The sequence below is a fragment of the Pristiophorus japonicus genome, chromosome 1 (assembly GCF_044704955.1).
Source record: "Pristiophorus japonicus isolate sPriJap1 chromosome 1, sPriJap1.hap1, whole genome shotgun sequence".
Classification (NCBI taxonomy): Eukaryota; Metazoa; Chordata; class Chondrichthyes; family Pristiophoridae; genus Pristiophorus; species Pristiophorus japonicus.
Window position 1 is genome coordinate 309,214,479 of NC_091977.1, and position 27,087 is coordinate 309,241,565.

Genomic DNA, 27,087 nt, shown 5'->3' on the forward strand with positions numbered 1-27,087 from the left:
TTGTTGTGTCTTTCACTTTAAACCTATTTTTGAATTAACTCTGTAAAGAATGATCCTGTAAGTGATCCTTGCATTTAAAAGTGGAGTACAGTGCTTTTCCCCCATTGTTTTAAGTACACCACCGAAAGGTCCCAGATTCAATCGTGATCTGTTGATCCCAGCCAGGGCAGCCATTGAGGCACTAGAACTGAGCTAGGACTCTGAGCTTCGGAGAGCAAAAATCAGCCAGCACTGTTATCCAATGACCCCTGCTGAAAAGTGCAAGTTCTGCGAGGGCCAAATTGGGCTTGGTGTGGTGGTCTCCATGGTCAAACAGCTTGCTAATAGCAGCTGGCTATGCTCACAAAGAATAACCACAGGAAGGCTGCAAGTGCCCATGGAAATCCAGCAAGAATCTATTGCTTCACAGAGGGGAGGTAATTGTAGGTGGGGGGTGGGGGGGGGCGGGGATGGATGGGGTTAGTGCATACTATTGGAGCAGGGAAAATAATTAAGTTTCAAATTAGCAAATCTATGCTCCTGCTTTCAGCAGTATTTGTATCAGAAAGATGTACATGGAGCAAACCCTGACTGGCATAACAGCAGAGTAGAAGGATAAATTCTATGTTGTCCTCATTATACCTTTGGTTGTGCGCATTAGAAATTGAAAGCCTCTCCTCACAGTGCGTATCGAAGCAGCCATATATTCCACAGAAAGCTACTCATTTTCAAATGTGCAATTGGTTGTGGATCAAGCACTCCACTCCACTTGTGTCAAATGGCTGGTTCTTTCTAAAGTGGGACTGTAATATAATGGAAAGTGCAATGGAATCTTTTAGAATTTCTTCTCCAGTATTAATCTAGTACAGTTTCTATATTTGTCATTTGGGGATTGCAGGCGTGTATCTGCATTGTACTTGCCCGTGGAATGTGAAGATTATGTTGCAATGAAGTATTGGCTTGGATTCGCAGATAAATGCGGAAAATCTGAATTTGCGGAATCATTCACTGCTCCACCACAGGTTGCACTGTGGAACTCCCCAGAGCTGGTAATCACTTCAAATCACTTGAACTGACAACTTCCCATTTTATGATGGAATATCACTGTTACAAGACCCGCTAAAATGTTAAGCCACGTTGAAAGGTGTATTGACTGCTGAACAGCTGTTCTGGTCCTGAAAAGGTTTCATATTTGTGGAATGTTAAATTTTCCATTAATATGATTAAGAATTACGAGCTTTTAATATTTTTGTTAAAGTTTGTTTCATATTTCAGCTTCTTAATCCTTTGTGTATGTCCCAATCTTTATTTTGCTCTCTAGAAATGTACTTTTTTAATGAGTTTTGCAATCTGTGCATTTTACTTCCTGGTTTGCTTTCTGAGAGAATTCTTCAATATGATTGGCTGCTTAACCAGCTTGATGACATCACTGTTGCTAGTCAATGGTGATTCGCTTGATTTGCCCTAGATTCAAACAAAGGTTGGTAAGCTGAAATTTACATTACAGAGCTCGCTTGTGGGCACCTTTCTTTGAGGTCAGCGGTAATTGCCGTCACTTTGCCACTGATCGCAAATTCCTGGCCATTATGTTTCTCTTCCCCCCCCCCCCCCCCCCGCCCATCCTTTAGATCTCTGCTGTCTCATGTAATTCCCTACCTGAGAGAACAGGAAGATGTCCTGCTCACATTCTCCCACCAACGCTGTTCTTAAACAAACTAGTTAAAAGTGTACAATAAAAGTTCCCAGGATAGTGATAGACTTCAAGAGGACATAGACAGGCAGTGGAAGGGCGGACACGTGGCAGATGACATTTAACATAGAAAAGTGCAAAGTGATACATTTTAGTAGGAAGAATGAGGAGAGGCAATATAAACTAAAGGGTACAATCCTAAACTGGGTGCATGAACAGAGACCTGTGCATAAATCATTGAAGTTGAAGAGGCCGGTTGAGAAATCAGTTTTAAAAAAAAAAACAGTTTACGGGATCCTGGGCTTCATGAATAAAGGTTTAGGGCTAGACTTTCCCGAGAGCCGCTCAATGCCCGATTGCCCACCCAGAAAAAGCGCTAATGTTTTGCAAGAAAATTTCCATAATGTTAAAAATAATAGCTCGGCGAGAAAACGGATCTTGCACCAGTATTCTCGGTGGTCAAAGGTGAAACTAAGTGAAATGGGCGGTTCTTAAAATGTTTTTAAAAATTTACTCCGAGGCTGCGGTTGGGCCTAGGGAGGAGGGAAAACCTTTTTTAAAAATGCACAAAAAAAAGTTTAAAAACATTCCCAAGACAGTTTTAAAGCTAATCACCATTTTACAATTTAAAAAAAATAAAGAACGTTTAACTTATCTTTTCTTTGTAGAATACTCACCTACTGCCCTGTTTAAGCAGCTTTCACAGGGCGGTTTCCTCGGTGATCTGGACGGGCCTCCGTTGAGACCAAACTTCAGTTATGTGGATATACTACAGAAGCTGGGGTTGTTCTCCTTGGAGCAGAGCAGATTGAGAAGATTTGATAGAGCTGTAAAAATCATGAGGGGTCTGGACAGAGTAGATAGCGAGAAACTGTTCCCATTGGCAGAAGGGTCGAGAACCAGAGGACACAGATTTAAGGTGATTTGCAAAAGAACCAAAGGCGACATAAGAAAAATCTTTTTTACGCAGCGAGTGGTTAGGATCTGGAATGCACTGCCCTTGGAGGGGAACATGCAGGTGCTGATCCCATATGCCTGCTGCCCTTGGCCTGCTAAGCTGGGTGGCAGTGTGAGCTGTGAGGAGGATGCTGAGAGGCTGCTGGGTGACTTGGACAGGTTAGGTGAGTGGGCAAATGCATGGCAGATGCAGTATAATATAGATAAATGTGAGGTTATCCACTTTGGTGGCAAAAACAGGAAGGCAGAATACTATCTGAATGGTGACAGATTAGGAAAAGGGGAAGTGCAACGAGACCTGGGTATCAAGGTAAATCAGTCATTGAAAGTTGCCATGCAGGTATAGCAGGCGGTGAAGAAGGCAAATGGCATGTTGGCCTTCATAGCGAGAGGATTTGAGTATAGGAGCAGGGAGATCTTACTGCAGTTGTACAGGGCCTTGGTGAGGCCACACCTTGAATATTGTGTACAGTTTTGGTCTCCTAATCTGAGGAAGAACATTCTTGCTATTGAGGGAGTGCAGCGATAGTTCACCAGACTGATTCCCGGGATGGCGGGACTGACGTATGAAGAAAGACTGGCATTAAGGAGCCCTAGTAAATTAAAGCCAATGGGAATCGGGGGGCAAACTCTCTGCTGGCTGGAGTCCTATCTACCACAGGAGGAGGCTGATATGGATCATCCAACTATTACTTCTGGCTGAAGATGGTCGCTTTTGTACTCTAGTGCTGGGCTTTGCCATCATTCAGGATGTTCATGGAGCCTCCTCCTTCAGTCAGTTATTTAATTGTCCACCAACATTCATAACTGGATCTGGCAGGCCTATAGAACTTTGTGATTTGTTAATTGTGGGATCGCTTAACTCTGTCTATGGCATGCTGCTGCTGCTGTTTAACATGCATGTACTTCTGTGTTGTAGCTTCATCAGGTTGGCACCTTATTTTTAGGTATGCCTGGCATGCTCTTCTATACTCATTCAATCAAGGTTGGTCACCTGTCTTGATAATTGTAGAGTGAGATATATGCTGGGCCAGAGGTTACAGATTGTGGTGATATACAATCCTGCCCAGTTTCGAGCTGCTAGATCTGTTTTGAATCTTATCCCATTTAGCACAGTGGTAATGCCACACAACGCGATGGATGGTGTCCTCAGTGTGAAGACAGGACTTCGTCTACACAATGACTGTGCAGTGGTCACTGCTACCAATGCTGTCATGGACAGATGCATCTGCGATTGGTAGTTTGGTGAGCACGAGGTCAAGTAGATTTTTCTCTCGCGTTGGTTCTCTCTATGAAATACTCTTGAAGTGTAGTCACTGTTGTAATGTAGGAACTGTGTAACCAATTTGCGCACAGCAAGTTCCCACAAACAGCAATTATATCACCAGATAATCTGTTTTAGTAATGTTGGTGAGGGATAAATATTGGCAAAGGCACTGGGTAGAACTTCCTTGCTCTTCGAAATAGTGCCAATGGATCTTTTCCATCCACCTGAGAGGACTGACTGGGCCATTGTTTTAATGTCCCATCCGAAAGACGGCACCTCTGACATTGCAGCAGTACTGCACTGGAATGCCAGATTAAATTTTGTGCTCAAGGCTCTGGTGTGGGATTTGAACCTACAATCATCTGCCTCAGAGGCGAGAATGCTACCTGCGGAGCCGCAGCTGACAAAACTTTGAGTCTAAGTAAGGCGTCGAGGCTTGAACAGACTTTGGAGTGACACTGCTTGCTCCAGGGAAACCCCTTCACTCAGGTGTTGAGTTGGGCTGACTCCTGATTGAGGCTGCATGCCTTTCACACAACCACTTTGCACTTGCACTACAATTATCGTGTAGATGCATCTTTAAAATTCTTAAGACATTTGTTATTGGGTGGCATTCTGTTTTGAAGATTTGAAAAGCGTATCATTTGATAAAGAGTACAAGAGATGTGAGGAATTGAATGATCCGAAGACTTGAATATTTGCAGAGGTGTAATATTCACTCCCTTTGGGAAGTGGTGTTAAATAGTAGAAGCGTTTTAAAGTTGTGCTTTAGCTGTTTTCAAACTTTCAAACTTCAGCTGAGTCTGTGCATTGGGAGTCTCTCTCTTTCACCCCACCCTCCCCCTCTGGCCTGTGGCTGGTTAATACTACTTCAACCCAGTCACTCACTTAAACATTAGCGAAATAATAACAATTTAATTGCAGTAATTGCTCGGGCTGGTTTCCATAAACTCTAGCTACAGTAACAAGTGAGTTATACTTTCTGGGTGAAAATCAGAGGGATTGTTCAACGTTGCAGGACACTCTGAAAATGTTTTTTATTTAGTCTATTTGATTGGTTATATCGTTTCCAGGAGAGACCAAGTGTTCTCATAAAATAAGGTTCTGGTGGTTCACCATCACAAAAGTAATAAAGGTGTAAATAAAATGAATTCACACGTGGAGCTTACTTTTTGATGGCGTACCAGGGAGGAGATGAAGAGAAAAATCTCAAGGCCGAAAGAGGGACAAACCTAAATCTCCCTCAAAAATTGGGATTTAGGGACATGGCGAGCATTGGCAAGCCTGTCAACCTGTATCTGGAAAAGTTCATGAAACAAATTCAAAACCTGGGAATTTTTCTGCGTAACTAAGGCAAAGCTGAAAATGTTAAACCTTTTTGAGTAAAAAAAAAAGAATCATTTACATACTGTGCTGGAAGTTGCCATTATTTTTGTGCACTGCTGGGAACAAATCCCACAGAGGTACTAGCGCACTTCTCTGCACTTTTCCTGGATTTTGGCGGGCTGAGATACTGTTGGACATTCCATGATCAGCCTGAAATTTGCATTGGTTTCTGAGAGAATTTCCCCCTGGCAGTTATTCGTTCAGTCGGCAAGGCAGGAAAAATTCTCGCCCGCATCGTGCTCGAGGCATTCCAAGAACTAATGCAGGGGAATCTCTATTCAGTATCACACAAATGATGTCTTCTTCCACCTTTGACTGTGAGTTAAAGCAATAGTAATGCAGTTCCTAAGATGCTCCTTGTCGATCACTGAGAGTTACTCGCCCAGACCCTTGAGAGCATCCAGCTGCTGTCTGCTCGGACAGCACAACGTTTTGGCCTTAAATTCATATGCAGGCCACCATTTTCTTAAGTCTGTAAATGTTTTTAAACTGGATCTGATCTTTCCCACACGTGTAGAATTTACCAATATCTCGCAAAGATTCCAGGTACCTTTCTTCTGCAGAGGAGAAGAATCCCTTTCTGGGCTTTTAAAATGAGTTTAAAGGGGCAGCCGAAGTCTGCGGGGGATAAAAGGGGATACATTCATGGAGACCCCCCCCCAGTGTTTGGACTCACAGGAAAGGGAATTCAAAATGGATCTAAATTACAGAAGCTTGAGATCCCCTAAACATCTATGGGAAGGAGTATATCAATTTTAAGATTCTACAACATTTTGGCTGCGAAAAAGAGTTACCAAATACAGGAGGTGGGGCCAACCTCTGAAGCAAATTCGTGTATTAAAGACCCCAGGCTATTCACCCCCTAAGAGATAATCAAATTACCCAATCAAGCACAATGGAAATCATGGTCAGGAAATTGGACAATCCTAAAACAATGCAAAACCAGTGATAGCACATTCTCACACCCTAATCGAATTACTGCTGACAAAGGAGTCATTTGCAAATCAATGGACAGAACAGTTTAAACAGAGCCCAAGAGATTTGATGGGAGATAACGGAGCCTTTTTTTGGGATATATCTATCCCCCAGTTTTACAAGGAAAAACTAACTCACAGAACACAGACTGGAACTCGCACAGACTCGAACAGAACACAGACTGGAACTCACACAGACTGAAACAAGGACACAGACTGGAACACAGACACAGACACAAGCAGCCTGCTTCCTCTTAGGTGAAGAAATGGAATAGTGAAGGAAACTACCAGAACTCATCAAGAACTGACCGAGCACGAGGCCCACGAAACGGAAGGTTGTCAGCAACCAAATTGATAACCACTCTACAATCTACTTCTGAACGACCCAACGGGAGAGAAATTACCAAAAGGGACTAACTAAAACTATTCCTAACCAAAGAAAGTGGGTACTTACCCCATACATCCAAATCGCAACTTAGCGCATCAACGGATGCACCCCAACCGAAGACTACACAGTCCGAAGTCCTCTCCTTTGTCCGGGGTGCGGCTTGCCTAGAAGGCCAAGTGCAGCGAACCCCGAAACCGCGATTCACCGGCAACTGTCTAAAGGGATTGGTGAGCATAGCCCCTGAACCCCCAGAGCTATAACTTAGTCAGGGGAATTGGGAGGGGGGTGGCTGGGATAACTTGTGTAAATGTATCTGCATTCTCCTCTTTACCCCATTTAGAGTTTAAGCTGTATTCTTTTCCCCACAGACTGCAATTTGACATTTTATTCAATGTGTTGTACCCCTCAGTGTGTATTGGTCTGTGTGTGTTATTAAAGGTGTGCCTTTTACTTATTTTTAAACACAATAAAGCCATACCTGCTTCCTACCTTGAAACCGATTGTTTGTCCAAGTCTGTCACAATCTCTTCATAATTCCAGTGTCTAGAACCAAGGGTGTGGGAGCGATTCGGAACCGCTCATATAAGGTCAGAAGGGAAAGCTGACCCCCTGCAAACCACCCCTTGCACACATACTCATGGATAAGGTTTTACCATAGTGGGAAAAAAATATTCTGGTTTACTTTTCACACGTAGTAACCAATTTCCTGCCCCCCCCCCCCCCCCCCCCCGAGTTCTCTTCACAAAAAATAAATAAGATTTTCTAACTTAATGAAAACTCATCAGGTCATTGGTCAAAAATGATTGGTTTTGAGGAGGCTTCCTTATTCTGTCTTTTCACGCATGTTTTAGTCGACTCTTTGATTTTCCTGCTTGGTTTCCATTCCCCTCTGTGAAGCACCTTGTGATGTTTCCTATGTTAAAGGTGCTATATAAGTAAGTTGTTGAAGTCTTGTTACAGACTTTGTACTGTTTTCAAAGTGTTTTTAAAAACAACTACCATGTAAAACTAGTGACATTACAATTTAATATTTGATATAGTTCCACACACTGTATCCAGACCACAGTATGATCTCCCTACAGTGTGTCTTTCTTTCAGCAAACACGCACATACAGTTTGACTATTAGATCATTCAGTATTGCCTCGGTGGCTTAACAGCAATCTGTGAGGGAAGAACATTACAACAAAGATTTTAGCGATTCTGGTCAAAGTAACAAAAAGGCAAGGTTAAAGAGATGAGTTAATTCTGAGGATGTGAAGTTTCTCCCCTGTTGCTAGGCTCTGTGATATAATGGAGGCTGTGTGTCTGTCTTCCATAAGCTGGTACAGCTGTTGCTACACAGATGATGTGAGCGTTGCTGAATGAGTTTTCTGTATTAATGTACAAAAGCCATCACACTGTATCCCTGGCGTGCCCTAGGCTATGAGCTTCGTGCATCATGGATTAATAGCACTGAATAAATACAAATACTTGTCAGCTATTGATTGGGCTTTCGTGGGAGTTTTTATATAAATACAATGCTGTGAAATGTTTGCGTCTTGATTTCCTGACTTTAATTTTTAACTTTTTCTTTTTTGCAGTTGAACATGAAAAAGACTTTGTCCTTTACCAACCATATCACCAAGAGTACAAGTTTAACCTGTCCCGAATTCCAGAGGGAGAGGCTGTCACAGCAGCAGAATTTCGTATTTACAAGGAATGGGTCAGAAGTCGCTTTGAAAATGAAACGTTTGAGATCAGCATTTACCAGGTGCTGCATGAGCATGTGAACAGGTGAGAGAACATGTTGAAAATGGCCCCCCTCCCCACCCTCTTTCACTTTTGGTATGTTCTGATATCCTGTGATTTTCCCAAATGAGAGGGTGGACTTGAGATTACTCCAATGCTTCTCTGACTGGCCTCCAGTAGAATGGTGATCAGAACTTTCTATTTTTTCCACTAGCCTATCTCTGGGACCACCGTGCAGATAGAGGTAGTAACTCGCCATTTGGTGATTTACAGGTATAATCCCAAATGCTACTGCTACGTGGAGCAAGGCATTGGCCCTCAGTGGGTAGCACTCTCGCCTCTGAGTTAGAAGGTTGTGGGTTCAAGTCCCACTCCAATGACTTGAGCACATAAATCTAGGCTGACACTCCAGTGTAGTGCTAATGGAGTGCTGCACTGTCAGGTGCCGTCTTTCGGATGAGATTTTAAATTGAGGCCTCGTCTCGCTCAGGTGGACGTAAAAGCTGATGTCACTTTAAAAAATAAACTAGAGAGATTATCTGGTCATCACATTGCTGTTTGTGGAAGCTTGCTGTGTGCAAATTGGCTGCCGTGTTTCCAACATAAATTAGCTTGGCAGGAGGATGGGAACCTGAGAACGAATTAAAAAAGGAAGGAAGTAAAGCTGAAATTGGATAGCAAGAATCTAGAAAGCAAATCTGTAAGACAGAGGAAACCGGGTTTAGTATGTAGTAAGCAAGGAGGTCTTCCTGTGCTGAATGGTACATACTTTAATGCAAGGAGTATAGCTAAGAGCACAGGTAGACACTTGGGAGTATGACATTATAGCCATTACAGAAACATGGCTGAAAGAGGGGCCGGTTTGGCAGATCAATATTCCTGGCTACAGGATTTTTAGACAAGATAGAGAGGGGGGTAAAACGGTGGGGACGGGGTGGTTGTGGTACTGATTAATGAAAATATTACAGCGATGAGGAGGGATGATATGTTGGAGGGAATCTTCAAATGAGGCCATATGGGTTGAATTGAAAAATAAAAAAGGGGCAATCACACTGCTGGGCATGTATTATAGATCCCCAAACAGTGGGAGGGAGATAGAGGAGCAAATATGTAGGCACATTGCTGTGAAGTCCATAAACCATAGGGAAGTAATAGTAGGGAATTTTAACTGTACAAATATTGATTGGGACAAATTTAGTGTGAAGGATATAGAGGGTGTAGAATTCTTGAAATGCATTCAAGAGAACTTTTTTGGTCAGTATGAGAGGGGGTGGTCTTGGATTTAGTTTTGGGGAATGAAGCTGGGCAGGTTGAAGGGGGTTATTAGTGGGAGAACACTTGGGTGCCAGTGACCATAGTTGAGTCAGATTCAAGTTGGTTATGGATAAGGACAAGAATAGGCCTGGAATAAAAGTTCCGAATTGGGGAAAAGCTAATTTTGCTAAGTTAAGGAGTGATTTGGCCATAGTGGACTGGAAATAGCTACTTGTGGGTAAATCAGTGTCAGAACAGTGGGCGGCATTTAATGAGAAGATCCGGAAGGCTCAGGCCAAACATGTGCCCTTAAAGAAAAAGGCTGGGAAAAGTAATCCTAGAGCCCCCTGGATGTCTAGGGACTTACAGGGGAGGATTAAGAAAAAAAGCGACGCTTATGTCCTATATCAACAGCTAAATACTATAGAATCTTTAGAGGAATATAGAAAGTTAAGAGGCACAATTAAAAAGGATATTAGGAATGCTAAGAGAGAGCACGAGAAATTCTTGGCCAGTAAAATTAAGGAAAACCCTAAAATGTGCTATATGCTGCGTTACAATCAAAATATTTGCTTTTAAAGTAGTTCTTGCCTGCAACTTTTAAAAAAAAAAGCTGCTTTGATGTTACAAGCAGACTTCTGGCTGTACATTTGTTTTGTGATATTTCTCCAAGTGTTTTTTGTACTACACTACCATTTGCAGCCTTGAACAATTGATTCCAGGTAAGCACACAATGCACATGTATCAATTCAGTTTTGTTTGTCAGGTATTGTTCTATTCAAAGCAATGATTGAGTGTTGTCTGAGGTATAAACGCATGACACTGAGTTGTTTGGGTGCTAGAATTGGATACATCAAATTTCAAAACAAGCACTGTATGCAAATCTTTGCAGAAAACAGCCAAACAATACTAAAATAAGTGGCTGTTCCAGCTGACTGTCGGTTCTGGTCGAAAGAAGCCGTTCTGAATCATTCGTGAAATTAATAGCTTGTATAATTTTCCAACTATTGCATCCTGAAGTCTCATTTCATCCCTTCAGATATGGCTTGTTTACGAACAGTTTTAAAGTCTCGGGTAGCAACTAGACCAAAAGGATAACTTTCAGGAAACGTGGTTCTGATTTATGTACAAGGAAAGTGTGATCTGCTATAATTTAGAGCAACCTTTCTAGACTAGTCAGGCAGTGCTGCCCTAGAAAAGTAGATTTTTTTTTTGTTACTGTAATTTTGGTATATTCTGATCAACGAGCGCAGTCCTGAATCATTTGTGGATTTAGCAGATTATGTAATTAAAAAAAAAAAATTCGTTTTCATCCTTTCAGATCGCGGCTGCGTGCACTAAAGTTCATCATCACCAGTGTATAATGTGAGGTGGAAAGCTCTTCCCTGTTAAACATATGCAACCTACAGAGACCAAAAAAAATAAATACATTGCTGGAAATGTGAAATAAAAACAGAAACTTCTGCCAATTTGAAATGTCTGTAAAAGGAAGATAGGTTAACATTTTGGTTGGGCTCCTTCATTACTGCGTCATGTTGAAGTGTCTCACTGAAACATTCACCTGTTTTTTCCCTTTCACGTGCTGGCTGATCTGCTATGGATTTCTCTCTTGTTTCCCCCCCTCAGTAACTAAAATTTTGAATGCCCAAAATAAGATTTAAAAACGACTCATTTCACACTAACGTGATTATATATTTTTTCACTCACTGAATTATTTTTCAATGGTTTTGTTAAATGTTTTTAAACAAAGACCTCGGTCTCTCAATAGCCCGGGCTAGTACTTGATATTCTGCTCCGAGCCGTGACTTAAATTTCTAGATCAATCCATGATGGACAAGTGAAATACTATTTTTAGTATTTTAACAGAGATGTGGACTCTGTTTGTGCCCACAATTTGCTGCACAGTGAGTTCCTGATCTTTTACTTTCAACTGGGGGAAATGCTTAGTGAAAGAACGAAAGGCACAAGACTTTGAAGGAGTGGTTGGAGGAGATGGAGTTGAGGGGGAAGAGAAGGAGAAATCTGAGGTAATGCATTTCTGAGATTCTCATACAACTCCTTAAGGGTGAGCTGTACATGAGTGAAGTCTCAAACATGGTTTTAAAACAAACTAGTACCTGCTTTATAATGCTAAATCTCATCCAAGCATCTGGTCACCATTTCAGTTTTTTAATTCTCTGTACATTGAATGTAATTAATTGCTTCCTTATTTTATGGTTGCAACCTTGGTGACATATTTGACCCTGAAATGAGCTTCCGACCACATAGCCGTGGCATAACTAAGACTGCCAATTCCACCTCCGTAACATCGCCCGTCTCCGCCCTTGCCTCAACTCATCTGCTACTGAAACCCTCATCCATGCCGTTGTTACCTCTAGACTTGACTATTCCAACGCACTCTTGGCTGGCCTCCCATATTCTACCCTATGCAAACTAGAGGTGATCCAAAACTTGGCTGCCCTTGTCCTAACTTGCACCAAATCCCGCTCACCCATCACCCTGTGCTTGCTGACCTACATTGGCTCCCGGTTAAGCCACACCTCAATTTCAAAATTCTCATCCTTGTTTTCAAATCCCTCCATGGCCTCGCCCCTCCTATCTTTGTAATCTCCTCCAGCCTCACAACCATATCTGTACTCTAATTCTGCCCTCTTGAGCATCCCTGGTTATAATCGTTCAACCATTGGTGGCTGTGCCTTCTGTTGCCTAGGTGCTAAACTCTGAAATTCCCTGTCTAAATCTCCCCACCTCTCTACCTCTCTCCTCCTTTTAAGACGCTCCTTAAAACTTACCTCCTTGACCAAGCCTTTGGTCATTTGCCCTAACTTCTCCTTATGTGGCTTGGTGTCAAAAAACTTTTAGTCTTGTAATCCTCCTGTGAAGCACCTTGGGACGTTTTACTATGTTAAAGGTGCGATATAAATGCAAGTTGTTGTAGTTATAAACAGAGCAGTTGTAGATATTGAAATCACTGTTTTGTAAAATAGCATATTTTATTGTGTGTTCTGTGTATCTAAAACTTCTGACTAAATAGTTTAAATGAGCAGTTGTACAATGACTTTCAGATTGATTTATTTTTTTATCTTCAGGTTACTGAAATTCAAATCTAACCTTAACCTTTCTTGGTAAACTGTAACTGTGTGATGATCAGGATTTGATTGCTGTGATTTCAGAACAGCAATCTGTTTCTTTTTAAAGGGGTAGTGTAAACAAGTGAAATGACTGCATACATAACTTCTGATAAGTCCTACAGATGGGTGGCTTTAGAGCTTTGCCAGCTGCCTAATATAAAAGGTTGAAGCATAGTTTACTTTTCAGTTCACTGCATATCAATTTAATAGCTGGGGTTGCTGCTGGGCATTCTATTAGCACATGTATATAATGGGAATGGATATAACACATCTACTCTTAAGATGTTTTCAAAGGTTATGAATAATCTAATTTCATGCTTAGTTGGAGAGAAACAAATAGACGTTTTGTAGGTTGCCAAATACGCACAATGGATTGTATTGTGTTGGCATTAAATCATGTGTTCTTTATTCTTTTACAAGTAAAACTGATTTCTCCCTTGCATGAAGTGCAAGAGCACTACTGTCTCAACAAGAACATCAGTATGGGGAGGAAGATGTCAAAAAACATGTTGGATCCTATAAAGTTTATTTAAAAAAAAAGCAATTGTCATTTCTTTTATTTAAAGATTATATTAGATATCTACATTTTAGATTATTCAATTTTATTTTTTTCTTCATTTGGTGGAAAGATAAACTAAACAAAAGGATATCTATATTTTTAAATACTGAGATTATTTGATTTTAAACTTGTATAAATACAAAGGTCACGCTTGAGCTGCTAAAATCAAAGTCTAAGTGGAACAAACTGGTGGAAATAGGGGTGCTTCAAAGTAGCTTGTATTGAAAACTAAATGAAAGGGCTAGGTGTTGCATCACATGCATCTGACCAGTCTTCTTTAAAACACCTGGTTAATTATAGGTTTAAAAGCAGGTCTGAAGGCCTTGGGAAAAGTGGTAGACCAGATCAGTCTTTCATGTCACCATGCAAATGCATTTGTATCCTGTGGCTCGGTTAGTGCTTCTGGTACAGACATGTCAAAGCTGTAGTCTCTGTACAATAAGCTTCTTAAAATCTTGAGCCCTTGCCATTAAACCAAAGAAGTTTACAGCACAGAGGGAGGCCATTTGGCTCATTGTGTCCATGCTACAGCAATCCAAAGCTAACTCCATTGCTCCGCCTCTTTATCTTAGCCTTGTACTTGTCTTTGCTTCAGATTATTTTCTCTTTAAGGATGCAATGGTCTCTCCCTGTCGCGAAGCATGCCATGCTCCGACAACCCTCTGCATAAAGAAATTTATTTTAACTTCTCAGTGATCATTTTAAATTGATAGCCCCTTATCATTGACTCCCCAAACAGAGACAATAGTATTTCCTTATTCACTGTCTCAAAGTTCTTGATAATTTTACAACACCTATTAATTGTAAATTGTTTGGGCTGTGCAGCCTGTTAAAACTCCCAAAGTTAGTGGGAATGTTGCCTACAACCCTCAGATCTCTGCGTTCCTTCAATCTGACCTCTTGTGCATCCTTTATTATCATTCCACCATTGGCGGTGGTGCTGTCAGTTGCTTGGACCCTAAGCTCTGGAATTCCCTCGCTAAATCGCTCCGCTTCTCTACTTCCTTTTAAGACGCCCCTCAAAACCTACCCCATACCAAGCTTTTGGCCACCTGTCCAAATATCTCGTGCCAAACTTTGTTTGCTAAGGCTCTTGTGAAGCGCATTGAGTCGTTTTACTGCATTAAAGGAGCTATATTAATGTAAGTTTTTGTGGCGGAGACCAAAGACAATGGCTTTGATCTTCCCAATATTTAATTGGAGATATTTTCTGCTCATCGGACAATCATGGGCAGTGGAGAGGTTGAGAAAGCTGGTGGTGAGATAGAGCTAGGAGTTGCCAGCGTAGATGTGGAACCTAGTGTTGTGTTTTTGGATGGTGCTGACGAGGGGCAGCGATGAGAAATAGAAGAGGGCTAAGGATAGATCATTGAGGAGACTGCATAGGTAATGGTGCAGGAGCCAGTGTTCTCTACAAGGTATGCATGTATAGATATTAAGCGGAAACAGTTTTGATGTGATGCCTTCACGTTTTATATACAAACATGAAAATGACGGACAGGAGAAGACCCATTGGTGCATCTTGCCTGCCCTATATAGTTGTGATGTCTTGTGCATCCTGATACAAGCACTCCCCATCCACTCAACACCCAGCGCTAGTCCTTTTCCCTCGATTTCCCTTGATTTTACTTTTGTCCCAGATAACTCATTTCTTTATCTCTGTCTTTTCCCTGCTTATAATTGGTGAATTTTTCACCCTTTATTCTTTCTGTTATCATTTTTGTTATTTATTTTGCATGTTTATTTCTTTATTTGCTCTTTCCGATTTCTGTTATTTTCCCTGTCTTCCCCCCCCCCCCCCTCTTTCCTTTCCAAGTCGCTCTTCATATCTCTGCAATTATCCATCTTGCTAGTTCATTAGTTCCCTTCCTGTTCAGATGTAGGGCAAGCTTGCAGAAAAGCCCCCCATCTTGTCCAGCACTGATGCCAGTGCCCCATAAAACACAAGCCCTCTTTCAAACACCAACCTTTTAGTCATGCATTAAGATCCTGAATCTTCCTATCCTTGTTTATTCTGGCACGTGACTGGGGGAGTAATCCAGATTACCGCCCTTGAGGTATTTCCCCTAAACTGCATCTTAAACTCCTTTTGCAGAACTTACGGTCTGTCTTATATTTTTGGATCCCACGTGGACCACAGTGACTGGCTGCTCTCCCTCCTTTTCCATCATCATTTTTCCAGGGGTTCTGGAATGTTCCTTACCCTAGCATCTAGGAGACAACAAAGCATCTGGGACTCTCAGGCTGTGCAAAGTATGGTGTCCACCTCTCTATCAAGTCTCATCACTAATGCATTCCTAACTTGTTAAGTAATCTCAGTTGGAGGCACTTCCTGCAAAATATTTTGGCTAATTCCTCCAATTCAGCTTACAGCTCTTGTCTGGTATATTCTGAATCTGGCGAATTTGCTCACATTGAGTTTCTGAATCTAGGTCACTAATGTAAATTAGGAATGATAGGAGTTCTAACAACATTCCTTGGGGCAACCATTTCAGGACATACCCCCTACCTCAACATAACTCTTAATGAGCACCCACTGTTTCCTACCCAATTTTTATCTACTCCCGGGGCTTGCCTGGTTCACCACCATTTCAAACTTAAACAGTAGCCACTTGTGCATAATTTTGTCAAATGCTTTTTGCCGATTGAGGGATGCTGTACCTTGTAAAGCTTGCTGCAGTTTTATTTTAGGTTGTCACTTCCTCAAAGTCAAAGTGGCAGAGAATCTTTCCCTTGTTGTTCGGTTATTGCCATATAAGTAAACTGCTCCAGTACCACTCTAACCAGGTTATTTGGATTTGGTTGTCTGTTTGCTGCTTTGGTTTCCCCAAGGGATGAACACATGGTGCACGACAAGAGCATAGCAGCATTGCACCCCATTGAATCAAGACACACAGCCATCGGCGGTGACTATTGCACAAAGTGAAGACTGAAGTCTAGTGAGTTGAAGACAAGTGTCATCATGCTTCCATCTTAATCATGAAAACATGTCACAAGAACTCAACATCTTATTGGATGGAGAATGGCTGGCACAAAGAGCCAACGCCAGTATATCTTAGAAGTAATTCTAGGTTGCACACTCACCTAGAAGGAGCATCTCACCGAGGTATCCCAGAAAGTCAAGAGCAGAATTGGCCTGATAGGTTTGTGGGTTCATGCTGCTCAGTTGGATAATATTTGCTCTTTTGTGGTTAAACTCTTCCAACATAAAACTTGTTGATGTGCAAATGAAACAATGAGAAGAATAATGAGGACTATGAAACCAACAAGCATTGAATGGCTCGAACAAGTATCTCATCTATGACCTCCTAACATCAGTCTTCATAGTGTAACAAAGAATCTCTGAGAAAGTCCAGGAAATGCCACAATTGCCACCTTTCAAAGATGTATGGGAAGTGACTTGCTACCGACTCATCAACAGGAGACTAATTTGGACTTGGCTATCAATCCTCTTCACGGTGTCTGCTGGCTCAATATGGCAAACAGCATAGGGATAAGCTGCTAAGAAATTCCTTCCTCATCATCCGGCCTGATGAGCGACTGTCCAGCTTTAAGCTGACATGTCCTCTCTGGTGTAAGTTCAACTGTTTAAGTTTGGGTGGTAAGGAGTGGTAAATGATCACACCTTGAGACTCAAAATAAAAAAACAGCCCTCTGTAGCTGTAGTGCAGTTGAGGACACCGCACATTTTAGTGAATGGCTGCTCATTTCTACCAGGACTTTCCACACTCCACAATGCCAATCCTGCGGCTACTTAATGGCTAAAGCATGTATGATGCCAACCTAAGCCCCTTACCACTCTTGACATTTTTGATTTATATCTCTACTTTATGGTTTGTATTTTTCCAATCTTCATGCACAGTAGATATGCAATATGACAAAATCCTTCAATCTCTCTGTAAATAGATCAAGTTAACACTAGGCACAACAACATTCGGTTTGATTCATAAGCTGCTTTGTTCAACACTAAGCAAAAACATACAGAATACCGAGTACGATGAGACACTTGGGTATAATCAGTATAACGTCTGTTCATGTACTATTATGAAAATAATCATCAACAACTACTACTTGTATTTGTATAGCACTTTTAACATAGTGAAAAGTCCCAAGGCACTTCACAGGAGTATTATGAGATGAAAAATTTGACACTGAGCCACCTAAGGAGAAATTAGGGCAGGTGACCAAAAGCTTGGTCACAGGAGGTAGGTTTTAAGGAGCGTTTTGAAGGAGGAAAGTGAGTTAGAGAGGCGGAGAGGTTTAGGGAGGGAATTCCAGAGCTTGGGGTCTAGGCAACAGAAGGATTTAATGCATTTAAGTTGGCCTGCTTTGGTAGGTCATCTAACGCAATTCAGCTTGATCTGGCTGTACCTTGTTCAGTTGCCCAGTTTTCTGCTGCTTGACCCACTTGTTCTTGTTCTGATATTTGAAATTCTCTTGCACAGAGATCATAAAAGGTTTTCAACACCAAGTTGTGAAAGTCGCTCTGGAAAAACCAGACTTGGCTCATGAATTGTCCCTTGTTTAGGTCTCTGATAAACAATCTCCCATCTCGCATTACAATTGCCACTTATCTGCCTACTGATCCACAACTCAGCATAGGTTTGTCTTGAGAATCTAAACCCCTATTAGCCAAGCCTTTTACTTAAAAAAAAACATGCCTTAACATAACTCATGTCCAATTCTTTCCATAAAATAATGGCCAAAGTGACACACCCAAAACATTACCTAGAATTTTTTTTTAGCGATGTTGACTCTCCTACAAAGGCTCTTTTGCAATATTACAAAGCTGTTAACTCCCAATTTACGAGTTTCACTCAGTTAATACAACATTATAGTATCCCACATTATAACATTGACTACATTTCAAAAGTACTCTATTGGTTGTAAAGCGCTTTGAGACATCCAGTGGTCGTGAAAGGTGCTATATAAATCCAAGTCTTTTCAATAGCACTACTAAATATAAACTTGCTGGTCTCTCTGTTGACAGTAATAGAGACCCAGTGTTTTCGGAGTCTGTTAATCTTCTGCCAGAACTCGAGCTCCCTTGGCAGCCTTGTAAACTTGTTCAGCTAGGTCAACTGGTGGGCATGCTTGCATCATGACGTTACTTTGTGTCATGACATAAGCATATATGGTGCACTGGGGCAGCTCAGCATCTGTTACAGGTGCAAGCGCTTTTAAAAAGAGACTTGTTTTTAATTCCGAAGAGGAAAAATACCATCTCGTGTTGTAAGCAGATTGCAGGGGAGTGATTTGGAACAGTTCTGTCAAATCTTTAAATTACAACACTGTTCAGGACTTGAATATGGCTGCTACATCTAGAGTGGCTCTTTAACATATCTTTACCGCCTCCTGGACAGAATGCAAGAGCTTCTCGTCTGTTGAGAGATTGCTCCCTTACCATTAGCTTTCAGCCTGCCTATGTTCTGCCTTGCTATTGCTCTCTTTATTACAAACTCTTGTGTTTCTTCCTATTTTTTGATACTCTAATGGTAAATGTTGCTCTAAACATTTTTTTTTTTAAAGCTGAAACCAACCTGTCTACACACGCTTCCTGCTCCCAACATCCTTACTGTGTTGAAGTCGTCATCTTCGTTCGTATGGTGGTAGCAAATCAAATGTCAATATCTAAGTTGGATAGCCAAAGCTTCCAGTGTAACAGCGTGGATATCTTATAGGCTGCCTGAAAATCTCGTGAGTGCAGTGCTCAATGATGTGTTCCAGGGTCTGATTAGGAGCTCCACAGTTGCATGATGGGGATGCTTTAACCTTCCCTCCATGGAGAAGGTGGCAGCATCTACCATGACTGGTTCTGAGGTGGTTTATAGTTATCCACTGTTTGTGAGGAAGGTTTGATTCTTCGGGTTGTACTGTGGGATCCTCTAAGGAATCCATTTCGTATGTCACAGTTCTTCCAAGCATTTCGTCATCAAGGCTGAGGGAAGATCGCTGAAGGGCTTCGGCGACTGTCCTAAATGGCCTTGTAGATTTGAGAGGGGTTGGTGGTAGGTTGTTCAAGTCGGCCTGAATTGGCATGTCTTTGCTGGTGTAGTCGTCATATTCTCTGGAGACTGCAAATTCGCGGCATAGGTGCAATGTTTGCAAGCACGGGCAGCCAAAGTGTTGGTGTTGATAAAAGCGTACCGGTGAACTGAGGTAATGACTTGTGACACAGTTTCATACTCATCACTCATTCTTTCCCAAGATGTTTAATGCTGTGGAACTCCTTACCCCACTCTAGTCTGTCCTTCCTACAATTTTCAGGTTTTTAAAATTCAAGTTTGACATCATCTAATGACTACATCCTGTTCAAGCTTGTCGTCTTTTACTCGTCTCTTTGTGGTGATCAATACTAAGGGCCTTCGCTCTTCACTCTGGATTCTCAAAACAAAAACTGGCCAGAGTATTTAGCTGTTCAGATCCTATTTGGTATACCACTATTTATTTCTCATTCATTGAACGTTGTATGCGGTGGTTCAATCGCCTATCTTGGAGACTTGGTCTTTTCCTTGAAAAAAGTTCAGCATCTACAGACTAAAATTTCTCCCCATCCTTCACATCTCTTTGACCTGATGCTGTTGCCATCCATGACATTGTGGATGATTGCATTGACATTATGGCCTTGACGGAAACTTGGCCTATGGGTGACAACACCTTGCCCCTCATTGAAGTCTCCTGCCTGGTTATACTTTCACCTTCGCTCTTGCCCCCCCCGCCTCCCCCAATCACTTCTCCTCATCTCTACCTGTCTGCAGTCTTTGACATGGTTGACAACGCCATCCTACTCCAACGTCTCTCGTCCATTGTCCAGCAGATTGTTCATCGGCTAGCTCCAATCTTATCTTTCCAGTCGTAGCCAAAGAATTTCCTGCAATGGCTTCTCTTCCCACCCCATGACCTGTGGAATCCCCCAAGGATCTATCCTTGGCCCCATCTTATTTCTCATCTAGAGGCTGTCCCTCAGCAACGTCATCCAAAGACATGCCGTCAGGTGCCACATATAAGCTGAGGACACCTAGCTCTACCTGACGACCACCTCTTTGGATTTATCCATGACCTCTGTTATCGGACATCCAGCCCTGGATGAGCCTCAATTCCATCCAATTAAACAATAGGAAGACTGAAGCCATTGTCTTCAGCAGCACCCCCCACCCCCAACTTTGTTCTTGAGGTACCAACTCCAGCCCCCTCCCTAACCACTGTCTCAGCTGAACAGAATTGTTTGTTACCTCAGCGATCTGAGCTGCTGACCCCACATTCTCTCCATCACAAAGACACCCACTTCTGTAATGTCGCCCATTTCCACCCCTGTCTGCTACTGAAACCCTCATCCGTGCTTTAGTTATTTCCAGACCCGGCTAATTTAAAATGCTTCCCTGGCTAGCCTCCCTTCTTCCACACTTCATAAACTTAAGCTCATCCATGCTGCCTGTATCCGAGCCCACACCTAATCCCTTTCATCCATCACCTCTTTGCTTGCTGACCTACATCTGTCCTGGTCTTCCAGCGCCTCAAATTTAAAATTCTCATCCTTGTGTTCAAACACCTCCATATCCTCATCCCTCCCTATCTCTCTAACTTCCTCCAGTCTTACAACCCACCAAAAACTCTGCGTTCCTCCAAGTTTGGCCACTTGCGCATCCCCCACTCCCTTTGTCACACTAACGGCCGTGCCTTTTGCCATCTAGGCCCTCGGTTCTAGAATTTCCTCCCTAAACTTCTCCACCTCTCTCTCTTCTTTTAAGACCCTCTTTAAAACCCAGTTCTTTGACTAAATGTTTTGTCACCCCTCCTGATATCACCTTATTTGGCTTGGAGTCAAATTTTGTTTGTATGGGGGTATGAAAAGAAACTTTTATGGGATATCAAAATCAACACACACATTTCTTACAATTATGTTGGGAAAAGGAGGGTTGGCCCATTGAAAACTGATAACGATGATATTGTCAATGATGAGGAAATGGCAGACAAGTTGAATAATTAATTAGTACAGGAAGAGGATAGCAGGCTGGAAATCCCAAGGAAGCTAATACTGAATCAGGGACTCAACAAAATGAATGTAAGTAAAGTAACAGTAATGAAGAAAATAATGCCACTAAAGAGTGACAAATCCCCAGGACCAGATGCTTTCCATCCCAGGATTTTAAAGGAAGTAGGTGACCACATTGCAGATGTCCTATCTATAATCTTCCAAAGTTCTCTTGATTCAGGAACCGTTCTGTTAGATTGGAAAATTGTGCACGTCACTCCGCTATTTAAGAATGGTGAGAGAGAAACCAGATCAGTTAGTCTAAGGTCTGTTGTCAGGAAATTACTGGAGTCTATAATTAAGGATAGGGTGACTGAAAACCTCAAATTTTCAGCTGATCAGACAGAGAGAGCCAGCGTGGATTTGTAAAAGGTCATTATCATCATAGGCAGTCCCTGTGAATCTAGGAAGACTTGCTTCCACTCTTAGAATGAGTCCTTAGATGGCTGAACAGTCCAATGCGAGAGCCACAGTCCATGCCACAGGTGGGACAGACAGTGAGGGTAGGGGAGGGTGGGACCGGTTTGCCGCATGATCCTTCCGCTGCCTGCGCTTGTTTTCTGCATGCACTCTGTGACGAGACTCGAGGCACTCAGCGCCCTCCCGGATGCACCTCCTCCACTCGTTGGTCTTTGGCCAGGGTCTCCCAGGTGTCGGTGGGGATGCCGCACTTTATCAGGGAGGCTTTGAGGGTGTCCTTGTAACGTTTCCTCTGTCCACCTTTGGCTCGTTTGTCATGAAGGAGTTCAGAGTAGAGCGCTTGCTTTGGGAGTCTCTTGTCTGGCATGCAGACAGTGTGGCCTGCCCAGCGGAGCTGATCAAGTGTGGTCAGTACTTCAATGCTGGGGATGTTGGCCTGGTCGAGGACACTAATGTTGGTGCATCTGTCCTCCAGGGGGATTTGTAGGATCTTGTGGAGGCATCGTTGATGGTATTTGTAAAAGGTAGGTCAAGCCTGACAAACATGATTACATTTTTTGAAGAGGTGACTAAAGTAGTGGACAGGGAAATGTCTATGGATGTTATATATATATATATATTATTTCCAGAAGGCATTTGATACAATTCCTCATAAGAGACTGATAACTATGATTGAAGTCCATGAAATTGAAGGCAATGATTGACCTGGTTAGGAAATTGGCTGAGCAACAGGAGATAGAGTAGCAATAATGGGCAGGTACTCTATTGGCAGGATGTGCCTAGTGGTGTCCTGTAGGGATCTGTGTTGGGGCCTCAGCTATTCACTATTTATTAACAACTTGGATGATGGGATAGAAAGCCACACACATCCAAATTTGCCAATGGCCTAAAGATAGGCAGCATTGCAGGCAGTGCAAATGAAAGCATAAAATTACAGCGAGATATTGATAGATTAAGTGAATGGGCAAAACTGTGGCAAATGGATTTCAATGTAGGCAAATGTGATGTCATCTACTTTGGACCACAAAAGAGGTGGGGGCTGGGGGGGTGGGGGGAGGTGGTGAGTACTGTGAGCAGTTCAGGATACCACATCTTAGGAACAATATATTGGCCTTTGAGGGAATGCAGCCTAGGTTTACCAGAATGATACTGTCCCAGAGCTTGTAGAGGCTGAGTCATTGAATATATTTAAGACGGAGATACAGATTTTTGAGCGATTATGGGAGTAAAGGGTTATGGGGAGCAGGCAGGGAAGTGGAGCTGAGTCCATGATCAGATCAGCCATGATCTTATTAAATGGCGGAGCAGGCTCGAGGGGCTGAATGGCCCACTCCTGCTCCTATTTCTTATGTTCTTATACACAAATTAAGGTTGTATTCCCTAGAATTTAGACGGTTATGGGGTGATTTGATTGAAGTTTTCAAGATATTAAGGGAACAAATAGGGTAGATAGAGAGGAATTATTTCTACTGGTTGGGGAGTCTTGGACTAGGGGGCCTAAAATTAGAGCCAGACCTTTTCAGGAGTGAAATTAGGAAACACTTCTACACACAAAGGGTGGCAGTAGATTGGAACTCTCTTCTGCAAAAGGCAATTGATACTAGATCAATTAATTTTTCATCTGGGAGTGATAGATTTTTGTTAAAGGGATTTGGGGCAAAGGCAGATGGATATGTGAAGTTGGGTCGCAGATCAGCCATGATGTCATTGAATGGTGGAACAGGCTTGGGGGGGGGGGGGGGGTTTGCTAAATGGCCTACTCCAATTCCTGTGTTCCTATAACGCTCCTGTGAAGTGCCTTGAGAAGCTTTTCTCTGTTCAAGGCGCTATGTAAGTGCAAGTTGTTGATGATGTGGCTCGGAGAGATTAATATGTTGGGGTATTTTTGTTAGTTTTGATTTCAATGCTGTTTTCTCCAGTTGAGTTGTGTTAAGCGGCCTTGTATGCAACACTGTATAGGAATCACTTGATAAATATGACTTCATTTGGCAAAATTCTTAATGGGATAGTGTCCTTGCGTGACTTTATTTCCACCCCTTGTGATAATGGCCACCGCTCTTTCAAAGAATGAAGAAGCCCTTTTCTAAGGTGGGTATTCTATACTATGCAAGCTCCTTTTGAATTGTCCCTATCAGACATATCCATTTATCCAAATGTGCTTCACCTGTTAAAGGAAAAACCTCTCTCTCTCTCTCTCTCTCTCTCTCTCTCTCTCTTTTTCTCTTTTTCTCTCTTTCTCCTCTTTCTCCTCTTTCTCCTCTTTTTTCTCTTTTTCTCTCTCTTTTTCTCTCTCTTTTTCTCTTTTTCTCTCTCTTTTTCTCTCTTTCTCTCTCTTTTTCTCTTTTTCTCTCTCTTTTTCTCTTTTTCTCTTTTTCTCTCTTTCTCTCTTCCTCTCTTTCTTCTCTCTTTCTCCTCTCTTTCTCCTCTCTTTCTCCTCTCTTTCTCCTCTCTTTCTCCTCTCTTTCTCCTCTCTTTCTCCTCTCTTTCTCCTCTCTTTCTCCTCTCTTTCTCCTCTCTTTCTCCTCTCTTTCTCCTCTCTTTCTCCTCTCTTTCTCCTCTCTTTCTCCTCTCTTTCTCCTCTCTTTCTTTCTCCTCTCTTTCTCTCTTTCTTTCTCCTCTCTTTCTCTCTTTCTTTCTCCTCTTTCTCTCTTTCTTTCTCCTCTCTTTCTCTTTCTCCTCTCTTTCTCTCTTTCTCCTCTCTTCCTCTCTTTCTCCTCTCTTTCTCCTCTCTTTCTCTCTTTCTCCTCTCTTTTTCTCCTCTCTTTCTCTCTTTCTCCTCTCTTTTTCTCCTCTCTTTCTCTCTTTCTCTCTTTCTCTTTCTTTCTCTCTTTCTCTCTTTTTCTCTTTGCCTTCCCGCCCCCCCCCCCCCCCCCCCCCGGGATTCCCAGGTGTCAGTGGGGATTTTGCACCTTTTCAAGGAGGTTTTGAGGGTGTCCTTGAAGCATTTCCTCTGCCCACCTGGGGCTCACTTGCCATGTCAGAACTCTGAGTAGAGCACTTGTTTTGGGAGTCTAGTATTGGGCATGCGGACGAAGTGGCCCATCCATTGGAGCTGATAGTGTGGTCAGTGCTTCGATGCTGGGAATGTTGGCCTGAGCGAGAACACGGTCATTGGTGCGCCTATCCTGCTGATGGATTTGCAGGATCTTGCAGAGGCAGTGTTGGTGGTACTTCTCCAGTGCTTTGAGGTGTCTGCTGTACATAGTCCATGTTTCTGAAGCATATAGGAGGGCGGGTATCACTTCTGCTCTAGACCATAAGCTTGGTGCCGGGTTTGAGGTACTGGTCTTCAAACGCCCTCTTCCTCAGGCGACCGAAGGCTGCACTGGCGCAGTGAAGGCGGTGTTGGACTTCCTTATCGATGTCTGCCCTTGTTGACCATAGGCTCCTGAGGTATGGAAAATGATCCACGTTGTCTAAGGCCTCGTCATGGATCTTGATAATCGGGGGTGGGGGGGGCGGGAGCAGTACTGTGGGGCAGGGGAAGGTTGGTAGAGAACCTTTGTCTTTACAGATGTTTAGTGTAAGGCCCATACTCTCGTACACTTTGGTGAAGGTGTTGACATAGAAACATAGAAAATAGGTGCAGGAGTAGGTCATTTGGCCCTTCGAGCCTGCACCACCATTCAATAAGATCATGGCTGATCATTCCCTCAGTACCCCTTTGGCGATGGTTTGTTCGACCTCCAAAAGTGCGCAAACGCAAGCATCATCTGCTACTGTGATTCAATGACACACGATGGAACGACCTTGGACCTGGACTGGAGGCGAAAGCACGCAGTCATTCAATACCCCAATCTCCTTCAGGTGCTCCATCTGTCAGTAAAATTCCGCCAATCTGGGAAAGCCTTTGGGCCGAAGTGTGACCTTGCTAAGTTTTACAAGACCCTACTCCAAGTGCTCATTCTCTTCCTGCTGAAACAAGACCCTTTCAGACACCCTCAAGGCAGCCACAATGACATTAATACACAAGAAAGGTAAGGATTCCACTCAGAGTGCTGATACAGGCCCTTTGCAGTACTGACTATAATATATTGGTCAAGAACTTGGCCTTCAGACTATAGGTAGTTATCCCTAGGCTAGTTCACACAAGCCAAACAGGCTTTATACAGAGGCATCATCAGGTAGCTATATTTAATGTGATGTATCATTATAATAACGCCAGCACGGCTACCCTGGCACTTTCCATCGAAACAGAAAAGGCATTTGACCAGGTCAAGTGGAAACTCCTCCTTGCAACAGTAAAGAGGATGGATTCACTCTGCTGCATTTTGAAATTATGCCACACGACAGTCAAGACTCAGCACATTCCGGAAATAGATTACAAACCGTCACTCTCGCCCCATATTCACAGTGTGCACCAATGGCCTCATCTGTATTGCATTCCCGCTTCCTTGGGGGACAAGACACAAAATGTCCCCTTAATTCCCCCCTCATTTGTACTGACAAACATGTGACTCCGGGTATTGACGGAGTACTGGCAAGAAAGAATAAATGAATGACAGGAAACAACCAACTGGTCCATCCAGACATGATGCAATCTAGATGCATATCAAATTCTCTTTTCCCCCACCTACCTCCTATCAGTCTCTTAGGAGAGACAATAAAACTTAAACCAATTAGAAAAAAACAATGGCAAATTCCTTTTCCAAACCCCAAAGGCAATCGAGCAAGATCTGATCAAGCAAGTAACTTAGTGTAAGGCCCATGCTTTCATACGCCTCGGTGAAGGTGTGGATGATGGCTTGGAGTTCGGTCTCTTGAGTGTGCGCAGACGCAAGCTTCATTGGCATACTATAATTCGATGACCGAGGATGGAATGACCTTGGATCTAGCCTGGAAGCGGCGAAGGTTGAACAGTTTCCCTTTGGTTCTATAGTTTAGTTCAACTCCAGCGGGGAGCTTGTTGACAGTGAGATGAAGCATTGCAGCAAGGAAGATCGAGAAAAGCGTTGGTGCGATGACGCAGCCCTGCTTGACCCAGGTCTGGACATGGATTGAGTCTGTGGTGGATCCATTGGTCTTGGCTTGCATGTCATCGTGGAGCAATCGGACGAGGGTGACAAAATTTTGGGGGTAGCCGAAACGGAGGAGGACGCTCCATAGTCCCTCACGGTTGACAGTCAAAGGCCTTTGTGAGGTCAGAAGACTATGTACCAGGGTTGATGCTGATCCCTGCATTTCTCTTGTAGTTGTCGCGTGGTGAAGATCATGTCCGTTGTACCCCTTAGTGGGTGGAATCTACAGTACGACTCTGGGAGGAGCTCTTCAGCCATGGGGAGAAGATGATTGAGGAGGATTCGTGCAATGACTTTCCCAGT

At 42.8% G+C, this 27,087-nt stretch overlaps 1 protein-coding gene across 2 annotated transcripts in view; it reads left to right on the forward strand.

The window, feature by feature from the left end:
- bmp6 (bone morphogenetic protein 6) overlaps window positions 1-27,087 on the forward strand; it is a 163,299-nt gene that overhangs the window by 52,952 nt on the left and 83,260 nt on the right. For both annotated transcript variants that reach the window (XM_070888554.1, XM_070888555.1), the window contains exon 2: window positions 8,223-8,415. In XM_070888554.1, the coding sequence (XP_070744655.1) occupies window positions 8,223-8,415 (193 nt within the window). The remainder of the gene's footprint in view (window positions 1-8,222; window positions 8,416-27,087) is intronic.